The sequence below is a fragment of the Jaculus jaculus genome, chromosome 9 (assembly GCF_020740685.1).
Source record: "Jaculus jaculus isolate mJacJac1 chromosome 9, mJacJac1.mat.Y.cur, whole genome shotgun sequence".
Taxonomy (NCBI): Eukaryota; Metazoa; Chordata; class Mammalia; order Rodentia; family Dipodidae; genus Jaculus; species Jaculus jaculus.
The window spans coordinates 31,223,121-31,246,137 of NC_059110.1; the positions used below are offsets into that span (position 1 = coordinate 31,223,121).

Genomic DNA, 23,017 nt, shown 5'->3' on the forward strand with positions numbered 1-23,017 from the left:
AAAAGAAAAATCCATATTGGAACAAGATTCAGTTTTATGGCATCCTATCATGCTTTTTTTTGTTTGTTTGTTTGTTTTGTTTTGTCTTGCCACTTAATTTCTCTGTCAACCAATACAAATAAAAAATGTAGCCAGTATATTCCCATAGGTACTTTCTTCTTCTGTATATGGACTGAATTCAGGGTAAAATTTACCCATGTTAAGAGAACCACAATTCTAAAAAAAAACAAAAAAAAACTCGTTATCAAACTCTTAAACTCTATATGCTAATACTTTGGGGGCAGGAACTGCAATAGATTAGGAAGAAGGAAACCTTAAATTATTGAGCTGGAAGTTCAAGGCTAGGTCTGGGTTTTGTGTTTATATTTCACAGCAATGTGCTGTGTCAGAGGTGAGAATTCTGCTATGTCCCACCATGCATCCGCCCTCCTCCATCCTCTGCCCAGTGTTCTTCCCCAGCCCCTTCCCTCAGACTAGGCCTGGGGAGGTACAAGGTTAGACCTTGAGAACCTAGAATGGGATGTTTGGTTGTGGAAGGGACTCGGAATTCCCAAGGGCTTGGAAAGATGGGGAATTCCAGAGCCACAAGGTAGCGCTGTGTAAGGGAAGTAAGTAAATAGAACAGAGTTCTTACCTGAACAGAGGGTCTTAGCAGAGCATGTTGAGGTCTATAAATAAACAGCTGTCATTATAAATAGTCAAGCCATTACTATTTTATTGCTTATTTTATTTATAAGATGATATGTTTGCCTCTGAGATCTTAAAAAAAAATATTGTTTACCAGCTGGGCGTGATGGCAATGTCTTTAATTCCAGCACTTGAGAGGCAGAAGTAGGAGGATCACTGAGAGTTCAAAGCTAACCTAAGACTACACAGTGAATTCCAGGTCAGCCTGGGCTAGAGCAAGATGGTACTTCAAAAACAACAACAACAAAAAAAAAAAAAGTTTGTTTTTTTTCTATGTTGGGTCTCACTCTAGCCCAGGCTGACAGGGAAGTCACTCTACGGTCCCAGACAGACCTCAAACTCACAGTGCTCCTCTTACCTCTGTCCCTGTGCTGGGAATAAAGGTGTGTGCCCCGTAGCTTACAAACCCTGAGAAATTGGTCTTACCCTTAACAACCCACCTGGACAAGACATAGGAGTAAATAGAAGAATTCATGGTTTCGGATAAGTGTTAAGCCCTGGAGATGCCCAGAGAAAGCAAAACTGCAATGAGGAAAGTCAGTGTTGAGCTGGAGAGGTGGCTTAGCGGTTAAGCACTTGCCTGTGAAGCTTAAGGACCCAGGTTCGAGGCTCAGTTCCCCAGGACCCACGTTAGCCAGATGCATGGGGGGGGGCGCATGCATCTGGAGTTCCTTTGCAGTGGCTGGAGGCCCTGGTGCGCCCATTCTTTCTCTGTCTCTCTCCCTGCCTCTTTCTCTATCGCTCTCAAATAAATAAAAATAAATTAAAGAAAGTCAATGTTACCTACTGACCTTCTAAGTCAGCACTATCATTTTATTTAGGAGACAGGCTGGAGGAGCAGCTCCCGGCGGCACTGATGTTAGAGAAAGCCTGCTAACAGCCAGCCTCTGGGCAAGGAGTAAGACAGGGAGAGAGGACTGTCCCCTGTTCATCATTGACTGAGCTGTCCAAGTAATTTCTCTAGGAAACCGGCTTGACTTCATCAGTATTGCCTCCCCCACCCCTGCATTTTGTTTTGTTTTGTTTTGTGACAGGGTCTTCTATGTAGCCCGGACTGGCCTGGAACCCACTACAGAGCCCAGACTGGCCCTCAAACTCCCTATGACCCTCCTGTTTTCGTCTCCCTGGTGGGATTGCAAGGCGCCAACAGCCTGGCATATAAACAGTGGGTTTCACTGATAAAAGGATGCCTGTCTGAAACTACATTTGTGCCCAACTTTAGGTTCTCGTGGCTTTTGAGAAGGAAACACCAGCACCACCCACCCCAAAGTGAAGGGACCCGGGACACTAGAAGGTTCTGCCCTCCGAGTTCACACAGCCTGCCGAGCTCTCAGTTTTCTGCATCAGTTGATATTATTATCAGCTAAACCTTTTTAAATGAAGAGTAATATCTGTTTACTATTGCATAATAGAACAAAAAAAAAAACCACAAGTGGAAAATCCCTAGAATCTGGCCAATCTCCTTAATCACCTCTGGCAATCTTGTAGTCCGAGGATTATTGCTTCTGCAAAGCATTGTTATTTTTTTTTCCAAATTAAAAAATAAAAATAAAAAGAAGACAACCAAGGTGGACTAGATTTAGCTAAGAATTTGGTTCAGCAGTTGACGCAGGCACAGTTCAGAGCATCCATGAAGCAAACCAGCCGTCTCTGGGGAGCCTTGCTTCCAAAGTCCAGGCGGCGGGCAGGGAATTCTTGCCCTGCTGGCCGCGGGGAGGATGTCTCTCCCCAGTCCGCGTCTGTTTGTTTACAGCAACGCTCTCCCCAAATGGACAAATGCTCGCTGAGCTCTGAATAAAACCAGGCCCAGGTGGTCCATCAGCCCGGGCTGCCTCGGCGTCCGGGCATTCAGGGCTCTTGCAGCAGCAGCAGCTGGACTCTGCTCGGAGCCATTGTGGCCGGGCTTCCCTGCACCTGAGCAGCGACCGGCTGCCCTGGAGGAGCACAATGGGCGGGTTGTAGCTTGAATTCCCCCAGGGCTCCAGGGAGGTTTCTCTGCTCAGCACTTTTGCAGGGCACCTTGCCCAGGGCTGCAAGGGGCAGAGGGGGAGGGGAAGGGCTCTGTGTCCACTCACACCCCAGCCACTCTGGGGGAGGGGGAGCGGGAATTTCTGGGGATCAAGTAAACACCATAAACCCTGTGCTTAATTAGGGGCCTGTAAAAGCCACTTGTGAGGCCACAAAGCCAGTGGAAAGTGTCAGCAAGTAACAGAGAAGCCACTTACTGAAGCCAGAACGGGGCTTTAGCCAAAGGAGATGAAATAATTTCAAGATAAGGCATGCAATAAACACCAGCAATGGTCCTGCTTCTAGAAAATGTATCCCTTTGTCCATTTTTTGTAACACTTTCCCTCCCATACACTGAGGAAATGTAGCATTTCTCTGGCTACTTCCCCTGCAGAGAAATAGTTATTATTTTCTCTTGTCAGAAGCCTCAGTGTAGGTTACTTTGTCAAGGTTTTTCTTTTTTTCTTTCTTTCTTTCTTTCTTTTCTTTTCTTTTTCCTTTCTTTTTCTTTTTTTCTTTTTTTAGCGTCATATGTTTCTCTAGTAAAGTAAATAATATCCCAACTTACCCCGTGTCCTCAGTGGAATGAGTTAATGCACAAACGTACCCTCTCCCATCCGAGTTTTTTTTTTTTAATATTTTTATTGATTTATTTGAGAAAGAGACTATGAGAAGATGAGCGTGTTCTGGTCTTCTGTCATTGCAGAGAAACTCCAGACACACGTGCCACTTTGTGTATCTGGCTTTACATGAGTTGCCAAGTTTTGCAAGCAAGTGTGCTTTTACCACTGAACCAGCTCTTTAGCCCCAAACAAGTTCTTTTTGTTTTTGATCCCCCACCCCCCGCCCACCCTCCAGGCAGGGTCTCACCCTAGTTCATGTTGACCTGGAACTCATGCACTTGCTGTAGCCCCAGGCTGGCTTTGAACTCCCAACGTACCCCTAACTTCAGGATTCCAAGGGCTGGGACCAAAGGCGTGCGCCACCACGCCCAGCTAAAACATAGCTTCCCTTAGAAAATAATTTACAGGTTTCTCTAACCTTCAGGGACATGTGTACAGTGGATTCTAAGAACGAAATGCCTCGAAATATGGGGCTAAAGCCTGGACACATAGTTCCCAAGTAAATCCACAACATTCACTGTTTGGTTTTGTTTGCCTAGCTACCGCTTCAAGTCTCAGTTACGTTTTCTGCCTGGGTTCCCCCTCCTGGATCTCTGTTTTACCACTCTCTGCCTTTATTGCTCAGGTCTGCATTGACAAGCCGAAGCCCTGTTATCTTCTCAGATGAAAATAGACCTCTCCAACCCCAGTCATCCTTCCCTTCTTTCTTTCCTTTTTTCTCTTTTCTTTCTTCCTTCCTTCCTTCCTTCCTTCCTTCCTTCCTTCCTTCCTTCCTTCCTTCCTTCCTTCCTTCTTTTTCTTTTGCTACTTTATTTTCTGTCTTACATGCTAGACTTCACTTATTTATTGGATAAATAATATTTCCTCTTAATAAATAAATGCATACCTCCTACTTGTAGCTCAAGCTCCATAAGACTACTGTGTGGGGCCTGGGGGATTTTACATGTCAAGACACCAAGAATCTGAGTCCGTATCACTTGCAAATACAGTTGAAGATTAATCTATTCATATCCTGTTCATAGTAACTCCAAAGTTAAATCAACTTGGCAGAAGAGATTGAAAGAAAGCCAGAGTAAAAACCATTAATTTTAAAGTCATTTGGAAATAAAGCAGGAACGATTACCAACTTCAAGCTCAAAGCCTTCTGAATAATAATATTTTCCATCCCCGGCGGAATTGAATGCTTTCTAGGCTGATCAGAAGCACACTTGGAAGGCTGGGGATTGTAACCCAGTGGGAGAGCGTCTGCCTTGCATGCAAGAGACACCAGCCTCAATCGCTAGCACTGACAAATACTCCAAGAACTTAGAGACCAATATCAGGAAGAGAGATTTTATTATAATTTCACACTATTAGTTTCCTTTAGACGCTCATTCATGAACCAGACACACAGTTTTCTTTTGTAATAGTGGGGACTAAAAATCCCATAACATGGTAGGTAAACACTCTTACCTTATAACTACATCCAGGCCCATTAAGTAAACCTATTCATATGTGTGTGGTGCCAGAGTGCAAAAACTAGTGAGGCAAACATCACAAGCTATCTGGGTATTGTGGTGTTCAACTTTAATCCCAGCACTTGGGAGGCAGAGACGGGTGGATTGCTATGGGTTCTAGGCTCGCCTGGGACTACAGAGTGAGTTCCAGGTCAACCTGGGCTAGAGTGGTACCTACCCTATCTCAAAAAACAACAAATCCGGGCTGGAGAGCTGGCTTAGCGGTTAAGCGCTTGCCTGTGAAGCCTAAGGACCCCGGTTCGAGGCTCGGTTCCCCAGGACCCACGTTAGCCAGATGCACAAGGGGGCACACGCGTCTGGAGTTCGTTTGCAGAGGCTGGAAGCCCTGGCGCGCCCATTCTCTCTCTCTCCCTCTATCTGTCTTTCTCTCTGTGTCTGTCGCTCTCAAATAAATAAATAAATAAATAAAAACAAATCCACAATTTAGCTGGACAAAATAATACAAATAAATAATGCAAATAAAAAAATAAGTTGAGCCAGGCATGGTGGCGCACACCTTTAATCCAAGCACTTGGGAAGCAGAGGTAGGAGGATTGCTGTGAGTTCGAGGCCACCCTGAGACTACATAGTGAATTCCAGGTCAGCCTGAGCTACAGTGAGACACCACCTCGAAACGCCCCCCCCCCAAAAAAAAAGTCATGAAAGTAGGATGAGGATAAATTGGGAAGAAAAGTTAAGTGGCAGAGAGAAGCAAATAATAAATTGAGGGAAAATAAGATCAAAATACTAGATACATGTACGAGAGTGTCAAAACAAAAATAAAAAATAAATTTTAACCGGGCATAAGGTTAACCAAGAGTTCGAGGCCACCGTGAGACTACATAGTGAATTCCAGGTCAGCCTGGGCTAGAGTAAAATCCTACCTCAAAAAACAAAAACAAAATTAATAAATAAAAATTGTAAAATATACTTTAAACTGCTATTGAAGAGAATACAAGGGCTGGAAATGTAGCTTAGTGGTAGAGCACTTGCTTAGTACAAGCAAGATCCTGTTTTTCATCCCCAGGAGAAAGAGATGATTTTTCATTCAGTACTACATGATGGCACGTAAATATGTGTTCGCCAGTACTTGGGAAGCTGAGATAGGAACATCAGCAATTTAAGGCCAGTCTGTGTTATTCATCAAGATGTCTTTCCGAAAGAAAGAAAGAGAGAGAGAGAGAGAGAGAGAGAGAGAGAGAAAGAAAGAGAGAAAGAAAGAAAGAAAGAGGGAGAGAGAGAGAGAAAGAAAGAGAGAAAGAGAAAGAGAGAGGAAAGGGAAAAGGAAGGCTGGCTGGGGAGATGGCTAGCGGTTATAGGCACTTGCTTACAAAACTTGGTTGGCCCAAGTTTGATTCCCCACAGTGCCCATACAAAGCCAAATATACAAAGTGGCACATGTATCTGGAGTTCATTTGCAGTGGCAAGAGGCCCTGACACACCCATATCTCTCCCTTTCTTGCAAATAAATAAACAAAAGCTAAGAAAGGAAAGACAGAGAAGGAAGGGAGAAAAGGGGGAAGAATGAAAGACAGAAGGGAAGGAAGGAAGGAAGGGAGGGAGGAAGGGAGGGAAGGGAAGGAATAAGAAAGGAAGGTAGGGAGGACACACGAATAAAACAAATAATAAAATTAAAAGTATTTTTGTAACCAAAGAAAGAAATATCATTTTATTTATATTTTTATTTTTTATTTTGGTTTTTCAAGGTAGGGTTTTGCTGTAGGCCAGGCTGACCTGAAATTCACTATGTAGTTTTAGGCTGGCCTTGAACTCAGAGCCATCCTCTTATATTGGTCTCCCAAGTGCTGGGATTAAAGGTGTGCGCTACCATTCCGGTAAGAAATGTGATTTTAATTGTAAACCTTAAATAAAATTATTCCTAGGGCTGGGGAGATGGTTCAGTGGTTAAAATTGCTTGCTTACAAACCCTGGTGGCCTAGGTTCAGTTCCCCAGTACTCATAAAGCCTGGTGCACAAAGTTACACACAAAAAAAAGTCTTTTTCTTTTTTTTTTTTTCAGAGGCAGGGTCTCACTCTAGCCCAGGCTGACCTGGAATTCACTATGGAGTCTCAGGTGGCCTTGAACTCACAGTGATCCTCCTACTTCTGCCTCCTGAGTGCTGGGATTAAAGGCGTGTGCCACTACACCTGGTTCTTCTTCTTCTTCTTTTAATATTTATTTATTTATTTGAGAGAGAGAGAAAAGCAGAGATAGACAGAGAGGGGCTGGGCACACTAGGGCCTCCAGCCACTGCAAATGAATTCCAGATACATGTGCCACCTTGTGCATCTGGCTTATGTGGGTCCTGGGGAATCGAACCTGGGTCCTTTGGCTTTGCAGGCAAGTACCTTAACTGCAAAGGCATCTCCACAGCTTTCTTTTCTTTTCTTTTTTCTTTTTTTTTTTTTTTTGGTTTTTTGAGGTAGGGTTTCACTCTAGCTCAGGCTCTCCTGGAATTCACTATGGAGTCTCAGGGTGGCCTCGAACTCCTACCTCTGCCTCCCAAGTGCTGGGACTAAAGGTATGCACCACCACACCCGGCTCCCCTGCTTTTCTTTTTAATGCCAAAAAAAATGTATAAAGGTAAAACTTCAAAAAGGCAAAAAAATTATTCCTTAAGAAATGAAATGATAGCTCAGAAAAGTGTTTATAAATCAACGTGACATCTATAAGAAAAAAAAATACAAGGATAGAATGTTGTAAAAGGAAGACAATGAAAACACTCACGGAGAACTAGGGAGATGTTGCAGTGCTGGGCACTCCTCTGTCACTTCTTCTCAGCACCATGATGCCTTCCGAGTCATCCTAAGGTCACTGTCATCCTCACTAAAATGTTTATTTTGAGACGAGTTCTCATTAGGCTGGTCAGGCTGGCCTTAAATGCGAGTGGTTCCCCTGCCTTGGCCTTCCAAGGAGTGGAGGAGTTGGAGATTCTAGGCTGCCCCTCCGTCCAGGCCATGATTTCATGTGTGTGTTGGGGGGTTGGGGAGGCACACTTGCAAGAGCACGTGTGCGCAGGTCAGAGGACAAGCTCAGGGTATCCGTACTCACCTTCAATCTTGTTTGAGAGAGGGTCTCTCTTCCTGTTTGCCACTGGGAACCCCAGCTGGCCCTGAGCTTCAGCATTCTCCTGACCCTGCGCCCCTGCCTCCAGCCCCATGACTATAGGTGTGTTAGAATCCCAGATACATGCACCATTGTGCATCTGGCTTTTGGAATGGGTACTGTGGCTTGTTTTTTCGAGGTAGGTTCTCACTCCGGCTCAGGCTGACCTGGAATTCACTATGTGGTTGGCAGGCTTGTCGAGCAAGCATTTTTAAAAGTTTATTTATTTGTTTATTTATTTGACAGAGAAAGAGGAGGAAGAGAGAGAGAGAATAGGTATGCCAGGGCCTCCAGCCACTGCAAATGAACTCCAGATGAGTGTGCCCCCTTGTGCATCTGGCTAACGTGCGTCCTGGGGAATCGAGCATGGGACCTGTGGCTTTGTGGGCAAACGCTGTAACTGCTAAGCCATCCCTCCAGCCTGTGGAGCAAGTATTTTTAACTACTAAGCATCTCCCCACCCCTTCAATTTCTTTTATAAACAAATTTGTTGTTGCTGTTGTTTTTTCCAGGTAGGGTCTCACTTTAGCCCAGGCTGACCTGGCACTCACTCTGTAATCTCAGATTCGAACTCATGGGCAAAACATTATGTTGGTAGGAACCTGTGGCCTGAGACTTTCTTAATGGTGACTATGAAACAGAGCTCCAAGGAAAGGTTTAGCTCTAAGGATGCAACCCCAGTGACCACTTTTCTCTAACTGGGCCTCCCCTGCCTTCTACTACATACTAAGAATGACATCATATTATCATCAAGGTTTAGATCAGAGCACTCAGGATCTAATTGTCTCTAGAGACAGCCTCACAAACTAGGTATGGTGGCACCTACCTATACTCCCAGAGCTTTAGAGGTGGGCGTATCAGTAGTTTAAGGTTATCATTGGCAGCCAGGCGTGGTGGCGCACACCTTTAATCCCAGCCCTCAGGAGGCAGAGGTAGGAGGATTGCCAAGAATTTGAAACCACCCTGAGACTACATAGTGAATTCCAGGTCAGCCTGAGCCAGAGTGAGACCCTACCTCGAAAACAAAACAAAACAAAACAAACAAACAAAAACAACAATAACAAAAAAAAAACCTATTTATTCGCACATGTATGTGCATAGTGTGCCAGGGTTTCTTGCTACTGCAAATGAATGCCAGATGCTCATGCAACTTTTTGCTTCTGGCTTACTCTGATGGCTTGAGAATTGAGCCCTGGCTGGCAGGCTTTGCAAGCAAGCACCATTAACTACTGACCCATCTTCCCAGAACCAGAAAAGAAATACTCTCATAGTCATACAAAAGCATGCTTCATTCATCCTTTGTTTATTAATCCAATCAAGCTGACAACTGAAATTAACCAATCCAGAGTCTGCCTCAGAAAAATGCTCAGCTGTCTGAGAGGAAGCCTTGAGAGTTTATAGCCTGGCTCCACTTACGGTTCCAGCAAGACATGAAGAGTGGAGCATCCCAGCTGTACGCTGCCGACACACGAAGCTGCCTGCCACCATGCCCTTCCACCAGGCCTCACCATATCCCCTAAAAGTATGAGTGCAAATAAACCCTTCTGCCCTTAGAAACATAAAAATAAGAACACTTGTCGTAGGGCTGTGGAGCTAGCTCAGTGATAGAGTGTGTTCGATTCCCAGCCCTGCAAAATAATAACAATGAAGTAAAATGAAAACATTGTAAAAAGTTATCAATAACCAGAGAGGAAATATTATTGCCCCTGCCTTACAAATGAGCTAGACTCGGTGCGATGAAATGGACAGCCACGTAGTAAATGGTGACGGGAAGTGAATGGCCAGCATCGGCTCAGCAAGGGCACAGGAGCTGCGAGACGCAGTTTTCCCCTGATGAGTGGCCGTCTCACCAACTTTCCCCGCAGAACTTCACTGAGGGTAGCAAAGGCATTGGTTCCTTTTCTTTTCTTTCATACTCTGTAGGTACGAAGATGGATCAAGAGCCCGATGGTCAGTATGGATAAGCATCAGAGCTCCGGCCTGAAGTACACTGGTCCCTCGGGGGTTCACCTCCCTCCTGGTGAGCCAGACTTTGAGCCCGCCTTGTGCCAGTCCTGCCTGAGCGAGCACCCTTTCCAGCGAGGAATGCCTCCTCCAGAGAAGGAGCCCGGTTCCTGGGAAATCCAGTCTGGGTGTGAAGTAAGTTCCGTTTTGCTATGGGCCCATTCGTCTGGAAGGTTTATAAAACCCCCTTGCCTTTGTGCCAGAGAATGCACCAACAACAAAAAAATTAAAATGCATATTCATAAAGGTTCTGAGGAGAATATGCAATGGTGGTTTTTGTTAAACCGTATTTTCTCCTTTTTTGTTAATATGAAATGGGGTCTTCCTCGCCTGGCTATTTATATTTACATTAAAATATAGTTTCTAGAAGACAGAGCAAGTGGTTGCCTACTATAAACTGCAGATGACCTTCTAATATGTTATTTCAAATAAGTACGTTATAAGCTGGTCTATGTCAGTAACCTCCACCACCACTTGTTTCAAGATGAGTATTTTCCAGAGATAAAGGGATCATTTTAGATGTTAAAAGAAACGTTTTAAGACTTGGAATCAGAGTTCCTTTTAATACTAGGACATCAATACAATGTTTCTGAGCAGATTTCTTCATGGAGAAGCTGTGTGGTGGCGCACACCTTTAATCTCAGCACTTGGGAGGCAGAGGTAAGAGAATCGCTGTGAGTTCAAGGCCACCCTGAGACTACATAGTGAATTCCAGGTCAGTCTGGACCAGGGTGAAACTGGACCTTAAAAAAACAAAGTTTTAGCCGGGCGTGGTGGCTCACGCCTTTAATCCCAGCACTCGGGAGGCAGCGGTAAGAGGATCACCATGAGTTCGAGGCCACCCTGAGACTACAGAGTGAATTCCAGGTCAACCTGGGCTAGAGTGAGACCCTACTTTGAAAAAAAAAAAAAGGTTTTTAGCCTGGCTTGGTTTTGATGCCTTTTATTCCAGCACTCTAAGAAGCAGAGGTAGGAGGATTATCATGCGTTTGTGGCCACCTTGAGACTACATAGTGAATTCCAGGTCAGCCTGGCCTAGAGCAAGACCCTACCTTGAGAAACAAAAACAAAAACAACAAAAATCTGGTATTAAGGAAAGTATAGGATTGGATCAAGAAGCCAGCCTGAAGGAATCATGTTGTCTGCCCCTCCTGTCTAAAATGACAAAAAACACAGATTTCAGCCTGTGATAGTGCTCTGAAATAAGGTGTGCCATTGTAGGGATAAATATGGTATGAAATCTCTGAAAAACAGCAGGCAGGCAGAAAAGCGGAGTCCAAAAGAGTTTCACAGCCAATAAGCAGGATAACCAGGAAGGCAAAAAACCAAGAGGCTCCTGGCAAAGCCTAACCCATGGCAAGTCGTTTTAATGATATGATCTAAATACCAAACAAAGTACAATGTAAGACAAAAAAGGGATAGGAACAAAAGGAATATTTCACACTGATGAAAGATATTTACCAAGAAGATAAAACATTTGCAAAATGGTATGCACTGAATATAACATGGGAAATATTTAAGGCAGCAACTGGTAGAAATACAAACTTGGCCAATTTCAAGTTTTATGAAAGACTTTTTTCTTTTTTTTTTTTTAATTAATTATTTATTTATTTGAGAGCAACAGACACAGAGAGTATGACAGATAGAGGGAGAGAGAGAGAATGGGCGCGCCAGGGCTTCCAGCCTCTGCAAACGAACTCCAGACGCGTGCGCCCCCTTGTGCATCTGGTTAACGTGGGACCTGGGGAACCGAGCCTCAAACCGGGGTCCTTAGGCTTCACAGGCAAGAGCTTAACCACTAAGCCATCTCTCCAGCCCATGAAAGACTTTTTAATCACACTGCTCCTGGAATTTCCTAAATCGAGAAGATGGAGCTTGGGGGGGGGGGTGTGCTGGAGACATGGCTTAGCAGTTAAGGTGCTTGTCTGCCAAGCTAAAGGACCAAGTTTCTATTCCCCAGGGCCCAAGTAAGCCAGATGCACACAGTGGCATATGCATCTGGAGTTCACTTACAGTGACTGGAGGTCCTGGCACACCCATTCTCTCTCTGTGTCTCTGTCTTTCAAATAAATAAATAATAATAAAATATTAAAAAAAAAAAGATGGAGAGTGCAACTCAGGGATAGAGCACCTGCCTAGCATGTGTAAGGCTTTAAATAAAAACAATGAAAATAGGCATAGAGAATATTAATAGAACAATCAAGCTGAGAGTTGTGTGATATACCTATAACCCCAGTGCTTGGGAGACTGAGGTAGGGGGGGTATGACTTCAAGGTCAGCATGAATAAGACCCTGTCTCAAAATTAAATAAAGTAATAGTAAAACAAACAAATTTAATTCATGTAGATATTTACATGTAATAAACAAAGGATATAAATCACATAAAGCATACATGGAACCATTATAAAAACAGACCAATAATTAAACCATGACACATATCTCATCAAATTCCAAAGGGCAAAGATCATGCAAGGCACACTAGCTGACCACAGCTTGCTGAAATTAGAAACTGAAAATAGTCTGAGCCGGGCTCATACTTTTAATCCTTACTTCTAATCGGGAGGCAGAAGTAGGAGGACCATCAAGAGTTCAAGGCCAGCCTGAGACTACATAGTGAATTCCAGGTCAGCCTGGGCTAGAGTGAGACCCTACCTCGACAAAAGAAAAAAGAAAAGGAAAAACGCCCACAGTCTGAAGGCCAACATCATGTCTAGCCAATTCACCCACCTGGGGTTCACAGTCATGCGTTCTTCTAGCTCTGAGCTCATAGGAAGTAAAAGAACTTGAAAACTACTTAGGAGCTTGTAACATTATCAAGGAAATACAAATCGAAACAAGGAAACCCCCGCTTTTGTTCTTTCACGTGGCATATTGTCAAAAATTCAATGATAATATTAGGTTGGTGGAAAACACTGGAGGAATCGTCATCCATAGTGGAAGGGGGTGTTTCAGTGTTCCTCTTTGAAAAACGTTAAGATTTCAAAATGTTTGTGGATGTGTGTGTGGAGTGTGTGTGTATGCATGCTCATATACGTATGGGTGTGCGGAGGCCAAAGGTGGACATCAGTTATGCCACCCATCGCTCGCTACCTTACTGTTTGAGACAAGGCCTCTCTCTTTCTCTCTCTGTCCCTCTGAACCTAGAGTTCACTGATTAGGCTAGACTAGCTATCCATGAAACCCTAGGTATTCTCCTGTTTCCTTCTCCCCAGAACTGGGATTATGGGTACGCACTGCCATGACCGGCGTTTATATGGATGCCTGCAATCCCAACTCAGGTCCTCATGCTGTGTGCCAAGCATTGACCAACCGGGACATCTCTCAGTCCAAGAGCCCCGCCCCTTTGATTGAACAAGCCCATATCTCCACATCTACACTAAAGAAGTAGTTGCTTATTTAATAGTGATATCAGAAATGTTGGAAATTGTGATAAAAATGGAAATATCACTGCATAACAGGATTGTAAAACCACAGGAAATTAATTATGATACGTTCCTGCTGTAGACTGCTATACATCAGTTAAAAAGACTGGGCAAAGTAGGGTGCAGTGGCACATACCCGTAATCCCTGCACTTGGGAGTTACAGGCAGGAGGGTCAAGAGTGCAAGGTTATCAAGTTCACTCATATTTATATAGCAAGATGGAGGCCAGTCTGGGATATAAGAAACCAAATCTCAAAAAAAAGAAAAAAAAGAAAAAGAAAGAAAGAAAAGAAAAAGGAAAGAAAGAAGGAAAAAAAGAAAAAGAAGAGAAAGAAAGAAAGAAAGAAAGGAAGGAAGGAAGGAAGGAAGGAAGGAAGGAAGGAAGGAAGGAAGGAAGGATCTCACTCTAGCTCAGGCTGACCTGGAATTCACTGTGTAGTCTCAGGGTGGCCTTGAACTCACAGTGCTCCTCCTACCTCAGCTTCCTGAGGGCTGGGATTAAAGGCGTGGGCTACCAAGCCTGGCTTATTTATTTTATTTTATGTGCAAGCATGGAGAGACAGAAGAGAGACAAAGACAGAGAGAGGGTAGAGAGAGAGAGAGAGAATGAGTGCGCCAGACCTTCTAGTCACTGCAAATGAACTCCAGACGCAGGCACCACTTTCTGCAACTGGCTTTACATTGGTACTGGGAATTCGAACCCAGGTCATTAGGCTATGCAGGCAAATGCCCTCGCCACTGAGCTATCTCTCCAGCCTGCACTTATTTATTTTTTGAATTTCTTTCTGCAGGTCTCACATATATGTTTTTGTATGCATATGTTTGTTTATCTGTTCATTTAGTTTGGTATTTTGAGCCAGCATCTCATATGGCCCAGGCTGGCTTCCAGCTGGTCATGCAGCCAAGGCTGTTCTTAACGCCTGGTCCTTCTGCTTTGCCCTGTAAGTGCTGAGATGATAAGCATGTGCCACCGTGTTCAGTTATGCATGTGTTTAAAATAAATAAAAAGATCTGGAAGTATATACGTGAAATTTCCGTTGTGAAAAACCACCTCCCAAAGATTAGACTTGGTGGTAATGAGGTCAGGGAGATTAGTCGAGAAGGACATTAGTGTTTTGTCTTGACTTTTAAGACAATATTCCTATATTACTTATGGCTTTGAGGTCAACACCATGCCTACCAAAAAAACCCACTGGCGGAAAGGAAATATTTACAAGCCTATTGGTACAAAGTCACACACCATCACAAAGAAGGTCTTCTATCCAGAGAACATTCCATCACTACAAAGAAAGGCTCTGGTGGAAAACAAACAAACAAACAAAAATCTCCACAATCCTTGATCTCCCCTCAGCACCCTCATTAGCTTCAGTCTGTCAAGGAGCCTGCTCTGGCCACAGGGGAATGCTTGCTTGGGAATCCATATAGCAAGTCCTGCAGTCCTGAGATGTTAGGGGCTTGTTTTCTCATCTCCTCCCAGGACCGTCCCTACATGCTATAAATTAGTGTGCTCCCTTCCCGCCCCCCTTTTTTTCCCTTTTTGCCCTCATTAGTGAAGTTTGAAATTGTCTTCATGTAAAATTTCATAGCACAAAAAAAGAAAGAGTAAGAAGGATCTGCAGCCCGGCTTGGCTGTAAATCACGTGCATTCCAGCGGCTGCCGGCCTGCCAAGGGCTCTCGGCTGATTCTCATTAAGTCTGCCCTCTCGTATGGGGTAGATTTGGCTGAGAGAGGATTTCCTCCGACTCCCCTGTCTTTGAATCGAAGACAGCTTGGAAGGCGCTGAGTCAGCAGGCAGGGACTGCAGCCAGGGCGGTGAGTGAGTGGTGCGCTGTTTTTAAGGCCCAGTGAGGTCAAAACTATCGGGAAGGAGCCCTGCAACCTGGAGCAGCTGTGGCCCGTGCTACTCCGAAGAATTATTAGCGAGCCTTGGGTATGGCGAAGTGTGAGGTGCCAGCCTCTTTATCCTTGGCAGTTCACCAAAGACAGTAATAGAAGACCTTCTTAAGGAAGCAGCCCGCACAGCTCTGGGCAAGGGCCTGAGCGCTCTCTCTTCAGGGTTTGCATCTCCAGCCGCCAGGCCAGCAGCGCTCAAGCAGTGCGCAAGCGATCCTTAGATTTCATGGTCAAGTTGTCAGCTTTGAAAGGGCGAGAAGGTTCAAAGGGAAATGATCACCTGGGGAATGAATAAGTTCCATCCTGACTCTCATGTTGTCTTGAGGTTTTCCTGATCTTTCTTAAAAAGATACCAGAAAAACTAGACTTAAAAAAAAGCCAGACAACTGTAAAGATTTCTGATTTCCTTTAATTGCATCATACTTTATTATTATTTTTTTTTAATGAAGGCTTATAGGGATGGAAATAAACTGCTACAAACTGCCCTCTGCCCAGTTTTCTACTTTTAACACGACATAGTATGGTTTCCCGGGAATGGCTGCCTGGAGGGTTCTGAGCTTGTCACCTAACAATTGCCCTTCTTCACTCGATTTCCAACCATGTTATATCCTTGAGAAAGCATTCATCTGAAAGTTAAAAACAAACGAACAGGAAATGGCTGGGGAAATGGCTACGCCATTAAAGACCTTGCTCCACAAGCCAGCAGAGTACATCAAGCCAGATGCAAACTGATACACACATCTGTAATCTGAAAAAGCACATCAACATGGGAGATGGAGCTGGGAAAATCCCCTGTGCCAGCTAGTCTGGCCTTTCCCGAGGCAAACAAGCAAAGAGACCCTGTCTCAAGTTAACACACCAAGTTTCTCTTCTGAGGCACCATGGCACATATAGACCTCCACTGCCCCAGAAATAATTTTATTTTGATTTTTTTAAAAATATTTTTTGTTCATTTTTTATTTATTTATTTGAGAGCTACAGACACAGAGAGAAAGACACATAGAGGGAGAGAGAGAGAATGGGCGCGCCAGGGCTTCCAGCCTCTGCAAACGAACTCCAGACGCGTGCGCCCCCTTGTGCATCTGGCTAACGTGGGACCTGGGGAACCGAGCCTCGAACCGGGGTCCTTAGGCTTCACAGGCAAGCGCTTAACCGCTAAGCCATTTCTCCAGCCCTTGATTTTTTTTTTATAATTAACAACTTCCGTGATTGTAAACAATATCTCAGGGTAATTCCCTCCCTCTCCCTACTTTTCCCTTTGAAACTCCACTCTCCATCATATCCCCTCCCCCTCTCAATCAGTCTCTCTTTTATTTTAATGTCATGATCTTTTCCTCCTCTTATGATGGTCTTGTGTAGGTAGTGTCAGGCACTGTGAGGTCATGGATATCCAGGCCATTTTGTGTCTGGAGGAGCATATTGTAAGGAGTCCTACCTTTCCTTTGGTTCTTACATTCTTTCCACCACCTCTTCTGCAATGGACCCTGAGCCTTGGAAGGTGTGATGGAGATATTGCAGTGCTGAGCACTCCTGTCACTTCTCAGCACCATGATGCTTTCTGAGTCATCCCAAGCTCACTGCCATCTGAAAAGAGAAAGGTCTCTAGTGAAAAAGTGAGAGTAGCATTAATATATGGATATGGACATTAAGAGAAGCGCGTACTGGGCAGTTTGATGAACATAGTATATACATTTAGTCAGACAGCAACAGATGTTATACTCCTAGGGCTCATGACTACCCCTGTTTTAAGTTTTCAGTATCAGGGATGTATTCCGTCCCATGGAGCAGGCCTCCAGTCCAAGTAGAGAGAAGTTGGCTTCCACCATAACAGATATGCCACTATTGCACCTGGTTGGCCAAATATAAGGCTTGCAGTGTCCACTGTAGAGTATTGTCACTGGTGATTTCTCTCTCTCCCATTGAGCTGCATACAGTATGGCTTTTTCCAGCTTTCTGTCAGCTGGTTTACATGGAAGGGGTTTTCAGTTCAGCTCCAGCAGGATTTCTCAGTGACCTGCAACCCAAGTATGTGGAGTCTTCAGCAATAGGGTCTTACCATCTATTCCTGGTGGGAAACCAAGGGCCTCGACAATGGCCTGTAATATTTTGGGGGCATCAAGGACCTCCCTGGCCAACAACTCACTGGAAGGTATCCCATCCCTGGAACCGAAAATTTTCTAGTAACAATCTATGGCTCCTGAGTGTTCCATTGTCCAAGAAAAGTAGGTTTCCATATGAATTATTTATATCCTCTTATATTTTGATTAGCCTTCCCTCCTCCTTTCCTTTATTCAATCCCTTCCCCTGACCTCACTTAGGCCTTTTCACCCCCATTAATCTGTCCTTCTACTTACATATATATAATACCATCCTATTAAGTCCCCCCCCCCCGCACCCTTCCTTTCTAGTCCCTTTATGTCTCTTTCCTAGCTTACTGGCCTCTGCTACTGAGTTTTCTTCCTATTCACACAGAAGTCCAATAATTTCTATCTAGGATCCCTATATGAGAGAGAACATGCGACATTTGGCTTTCTGGGCCTGGGTTACCTCACGTAATATAATCCTTTCCAGATCCATCCATTTCCTGCAAATTTCATGGTTTCATTTTTCTTTACTGCTGAGTAGAACTCCATTGTGTAAATGTGCCACATCTTCATTATCCACTCATCAGTTGAGAGATATCTAGGCTGGTTCCATTTCCTAGCTATTGTGATTATAGTGGCAATAAATGAAGTTGTGCAAGAATCTCTAAGGTAGTGAGAATAGTCATTAGGATGTTATGCCTAGGAGTGCTATAGCTGGGTCATCTGGTAAATCTATTTCTAGCTGTCTCAAGAACCTCCACATTGATTTCCTCAATAGCTGTACCAGATTACATTTCCAACAACAGGGTAGAGGGGTTCCCCTTTTTCTGCATCCTCGCCAACACTTACTGTCATTTGTTTTCTTGATGATAGCCATTCTGAAAGGATCTCAAAGTAGTTTTAATTTGCATTTCCCTGATGGTTAAGGATGTAGAACACTTTTTTAAATGTTTATATGCCATCTGTATTTCTTCTTTTGAGAACTCTCTATCCATTTCCATGGCCCATTTTTTAATTGGGTTGTTTGATTTCTTATTGTTCAGGTTTTTGAGTTCTCTGTATATTCTGGATATTAGTCCTCTGTCAGATGTGTAGCTGGCAAAGATTTTCTCCCTTTCTGTAGGTTGTCTCTTTGCTCTGTTCACAGTGTCCTTTGTTGTACAAAAGCTTTGTAATTTCATGAAGTCCCAGTGGTTGATTAGTGGTTTCATTACCTGAGCAACTGGCATTATATTCAGAAAGCCATCGCCTATGCCAATATGCTGAAGGGTTTCCCCTACTTTTTCCTCTAGCAGTTTCAGAGTTTCAGGTCTGATATTAAGGTCCCTGATCCATTTGGATTTGATTCTTGCACATGGACGGAGAAAGAGATCTATTTTAATCCTCCAACATATAGATATCCAGTTTTCCCAGCACCACTTGTTGAAGAGACTATCTTTTTATTTTTTTTTTTAATTTTTTTTTAAATTTATTTGAGAGCGACAGACACAGAGAGAAAGACAGATAGAGGGAGAGAGAGAGAATGGGCGCGCCAGGGCTTCCGGCCTCTGCAAACGAACTCCAGATGCGTGCGCCCCCTTGTGCATCTGGCTAACGTGGGACCTGGGGAACCGAGCCTCGAACCAGGGTCCTTAGGCTTCACAGGCAAGCGTTCAACCGCTAAGCCATCTCTCCAGCCCGAAGAGACTATCTTTTATCCAATGATTTTTTTTTTTTTTTGGCATTTTTGTCAAAAATCAGATGGTTGTAGCTTCCTGGATTAACATCTGGGTCCTCTATTCTTTTCCATTCATCTACCTGTCTATTTTTGTGCGAGTACCATGCTGTTTTTGTTACTATGATTTTCTAATATAGCTTAAAATTGGGTTTGGTGATACTGCCAATCTTATTTTTGTTGCTCAAAATTGTTTAGGCTATTCTAGGTTTTTCTGTTTCCAAATGAATTTTGGGATTGTTATTTCTATTTCTGTGAAGAATGCCATTGGTATTTTAATGGGGATTGCATTAGATGTGTAGATTGTTTTGGTAAGATTGACATTTTCACAATATTGATTCTTCCTACACCTAGCACAAGCTTTCTTAATCAAAATAAAAAGAACAAATAAGTGTGGTGGCACTTGTCCTTAATCCCAGCCCTTGGTAGGCAGAGGTAAGAGTCTCTCCAAGAGTTTAAGGCCACCTTGAGACAGAGTGAATTCCATGTCAACCTGGGGAAGAGTAAGACTCTAATTCAGAAACCAAAATAAGGGCTGAGGAAATGGCTTAGTTGTTAAGGTGTTTGACTGCGAAGCCTAAGGACCCTGGTTTGATTCCCCAGGACCCACATAAGCCAGATGCAAAAGGGGGCAATGCACCTGGAGTTCCTTCGCAGTGGTTAGAGGCCCTGGTGTGCCCATTCTCTCTTTCTCCCTATCTGCCTCATCCTCTCTGTCTTTCAAGTATTGGGATTAAAGGCTTGCGCCACCATGCCCGGCTATAAATAATAAAAATATTTTTTAAAACCAAAATAAATAAATAAATAAATAAATAAAAACAGCAATATAATTTGATACAAAAAGTAATCTCATGAGAAATATCAAAAATGGTTCAGTAACTTTCCTTCTGAGGTCACGAAAATCACTATAACTACTCTTTTCATTATTTATCAGGACATTGTAAACAGAATTGAGGGAAAAAATTACCCTCAAAGACTTGGAATTCTTTGCTGTAGGAAGATAGCATTCAAAACATGTTTATTATCCTGGCATTCAGGAGGCAAAGGTAGGAGGAGTGCCATGTGTTCAAGGCCACCCTGGGGATACAGAGTGAATTCCATGTGAGCTTGAGCTACAGTGAGACCGTACCTCAAAAAAACAAAAATTAAAAAGGAGATATCATTATTAAAAAAAAAAAATTTCCAACCAGGGGTATGTAAAATACAAGAAATTCTACTGTTTTCCCTTTGAGACTTTTGATATTTTTTCCTTTGGTCTACAGTTATTTTAATGTCACAAATAATCTTTTTTTTTTTTTTTTCAAATAATCTTTAAGTCAGGCAATTCTTTTTGGATAAGAACCAGCAAAAGATTACCTTGTTACCCTACAGCTCCTGCTGAGAGCTGTGTCAAGATGGAATTTCTATTTTTGGGTTTCATACGTCTATTTTAGAAAATATTTTTGAGCAGGGCATGGTGGTGTATCCCTTTAATCCCAGCACTTGGGAGGCAGAGGTAGGAGCATCGCCATGAGTTCAAGGCCACCCTGAAACTACATAGTGAATTCCAGGTCATTCCAAGGCTAGAGCGAGACCTTAGCCTTGAAAAACCAAATATATACATGCTTATTTGTAAGCAGAGAGAGAGAGATAAAGAAAAGAGAGAGCCACTTGGTGCGCCAGGCCCTCTCGTCACTGCAAACAAATCGCAGATGCATGCACCACTTTGCGTACCTGCGTACCTGGCTTAAATGGGTACTGTGGAGTTGTACTCAGCCTATCAGACTTTGCAAGCAAGCCCGTTTAACTGCTAAGCCATCTCTCCAGCCTCTCATATGTCTTTCAATATAAACCCACCTGATTCATTTATGAAAACTTTCATGGTTTTCTTCATGACTTAAAAACGAAAAAAATTAGGGGCTGGAGAGATGGCTCAGTGGTCAAGTGGAAGAGGTACTTGTTTGCAAAGCCTGATGGCTCAGGTTTGACTCCTCAGTACCTATGTAAAGCCAGATGCACAAGGTGGCACATGCATTTGGAATTTGTTTGCAATGGCAAGAGGCCCCGGCACGCCCATACTCACTTCCATTCTCATTATCTCTCTCAGCTTACAAATAAATAAATAAAAGTATTTTTAATTATGTAAGAATTTTTATAACTGCATTATTGAGACATCTAAAAATACTCATTTACATTTTTGTTTTTTCAAGGTAGGGTGACCTGTCTCAGGGTGGCCTCGAACTCATGGCAACCTTCCTACCTCTGCCTCCCCTGAGTGCTGGGATTAAAGTCATGCACCACCATGCCTGGCTTTTAAAATACTCATTTTCTAGCTGGGCGTGGTGGCGCATGCCTTTAATCCCAGCACTTGGGAGGCAGAGGTAGGAGGATCGCTGTGAGTTCAAGGCCACCCTGAGACTCTATAGTGAATTCCAGGTCAGCCTGGGCTAGAGTGAGCCCTACCTCGAAAAACCAAAAAAATAAAAAATTAAAAAATTAAATTAAAAAAATAAAATAAAATACTCATTTTCTTTGTATGTAAGTTTTTATTGAATGTGTATGTGTTTTCTCTTCATTTTTCTCATGTGTATTTGCATTTTTTTTTTGCATGGATGTTGCCACTATGTTTATATGAAAGGTAAAGCTGTCCTTTCTTTAACCTAACACTTGACACATTTATATGATGTCACATGAATAATAATTATCATTATGATGGGTATTGTACCATTCTAAATTGTTTTATAATCATAGGCCTAGAATTAGTCCTTTCATTTTACTGACTTCTTTTCTGGATAAGACTTCAAATTATGGGTGTTTTCTTACTTTGAGTAATCTTAGGATAAATTGAACCTTTGTATAAATTCCCAGGAATCTAGTGGTTTGAAGATAATAATAGTGGTGTCACAATGCTTCCAGACCCATTTAGAAAGACTTGAATCGATAAAAATCTTCTCAAAAGAAAAAAGAAAATAAAGAAACTACCAGCATTATAGAAATAAACCTATTCCATTTGCTTCACCCCTTGAAGGACGAGACATGTTTCAATTTCTTTGTTTGTTTGTTTGTTTTTGGTTTTTTTGTCTTTGTTTTTTGAGATTGGGTCTTACTCTAGCTCAGGCTGACCTGGAATTCACTCTATATTCTTAGGGTGGCCTCAAACTCACAGTGATCCTCCTACCTCTGCCTCCCAAGTGCTGGGATTAAAGGTGTGCACCACCATGCCCAGTCCTGGTTTTTACAATGTAGGGTCCCACTCTAGCCCAGGCTGATCTGGAATTCACTATGTAGTCTCAGAGTGGCCTAGAACTCACTGCAAATCTTCTACCTCTGCCTCCCAAGTGCTAGGAATAAAGTCATGTGCCACTGTGCCTGGCTGCATTTCAACTTTTTAAATAATTTCTTTCTTTAAAAAAAAAAAAAAACTTTTTTTTTTTTTTAGATTTTATTTTTGTTTATTTATTTACTATAGACAGAGAGAGAGAATGGGTGCGCCAGGGCCTCCAGCCACTGCAAATGAACTCCAGATGCATGTGCCACCATATGCATCTGACTTATGTGGGACCTGAAAAATCAAACCTAACCTTAGGCTTCGCAGGTATCTACCTTAACCACTAAGGCATCTCTTCAGCCCTCAATTTTTGTTAATTTAATTAAATGATGCATCATTGACTTGTAGGCATTTTCTTTGTTTTGTCTTTATCTTCTGCTTTTGTTCTGTACCTCAGACCACCTTGGAACTCACTTTGTAGCCTAGGCTAACTTCAAACTCATAGCAATCCTTCTGCCTCAGATTTACAAATCCTAGTATTAGAGGGGTGAGCCCCTACACCTTACTTCGCAGTTTTTGATTACCCAAAATGTTAAGAGTGGGTGTGGAGGTACACATCTTTAATTCCAGCACTGGGGAGGCCGATTCAGGAACACCCTCACAAGGCTACAGAGTGATGATACCCTGTCCCCCACCAAAGATAAATAAATCAATAAAAAGACCAATGTTAAGG

General features: G+C 43.1%; 1 protein-coding gene across 1 annotated transcript in view; it reads left to right on the forward strand.

Moving 5' to 3' along the window:
• The window catches only part of Sgk1 (serum/glucocorticoid regulated kinase 1), a 183,786-nt gene that overhangs the window by 66,304 nt on the left and 94,465 nt on the right, over window positions 1-23,017 (forward strand). Inside the window, exon 2 of the mRNA XM_004651185.3 lies at window positions 9,843-10,058. Coding sequence (XP_004651242.1) covers window positions 9,843-10,058 — 216 coding nt within the window. The remainder of the gene's footprint in view (window positions 1-9,842; window positions 10,059-23,017) is intronic.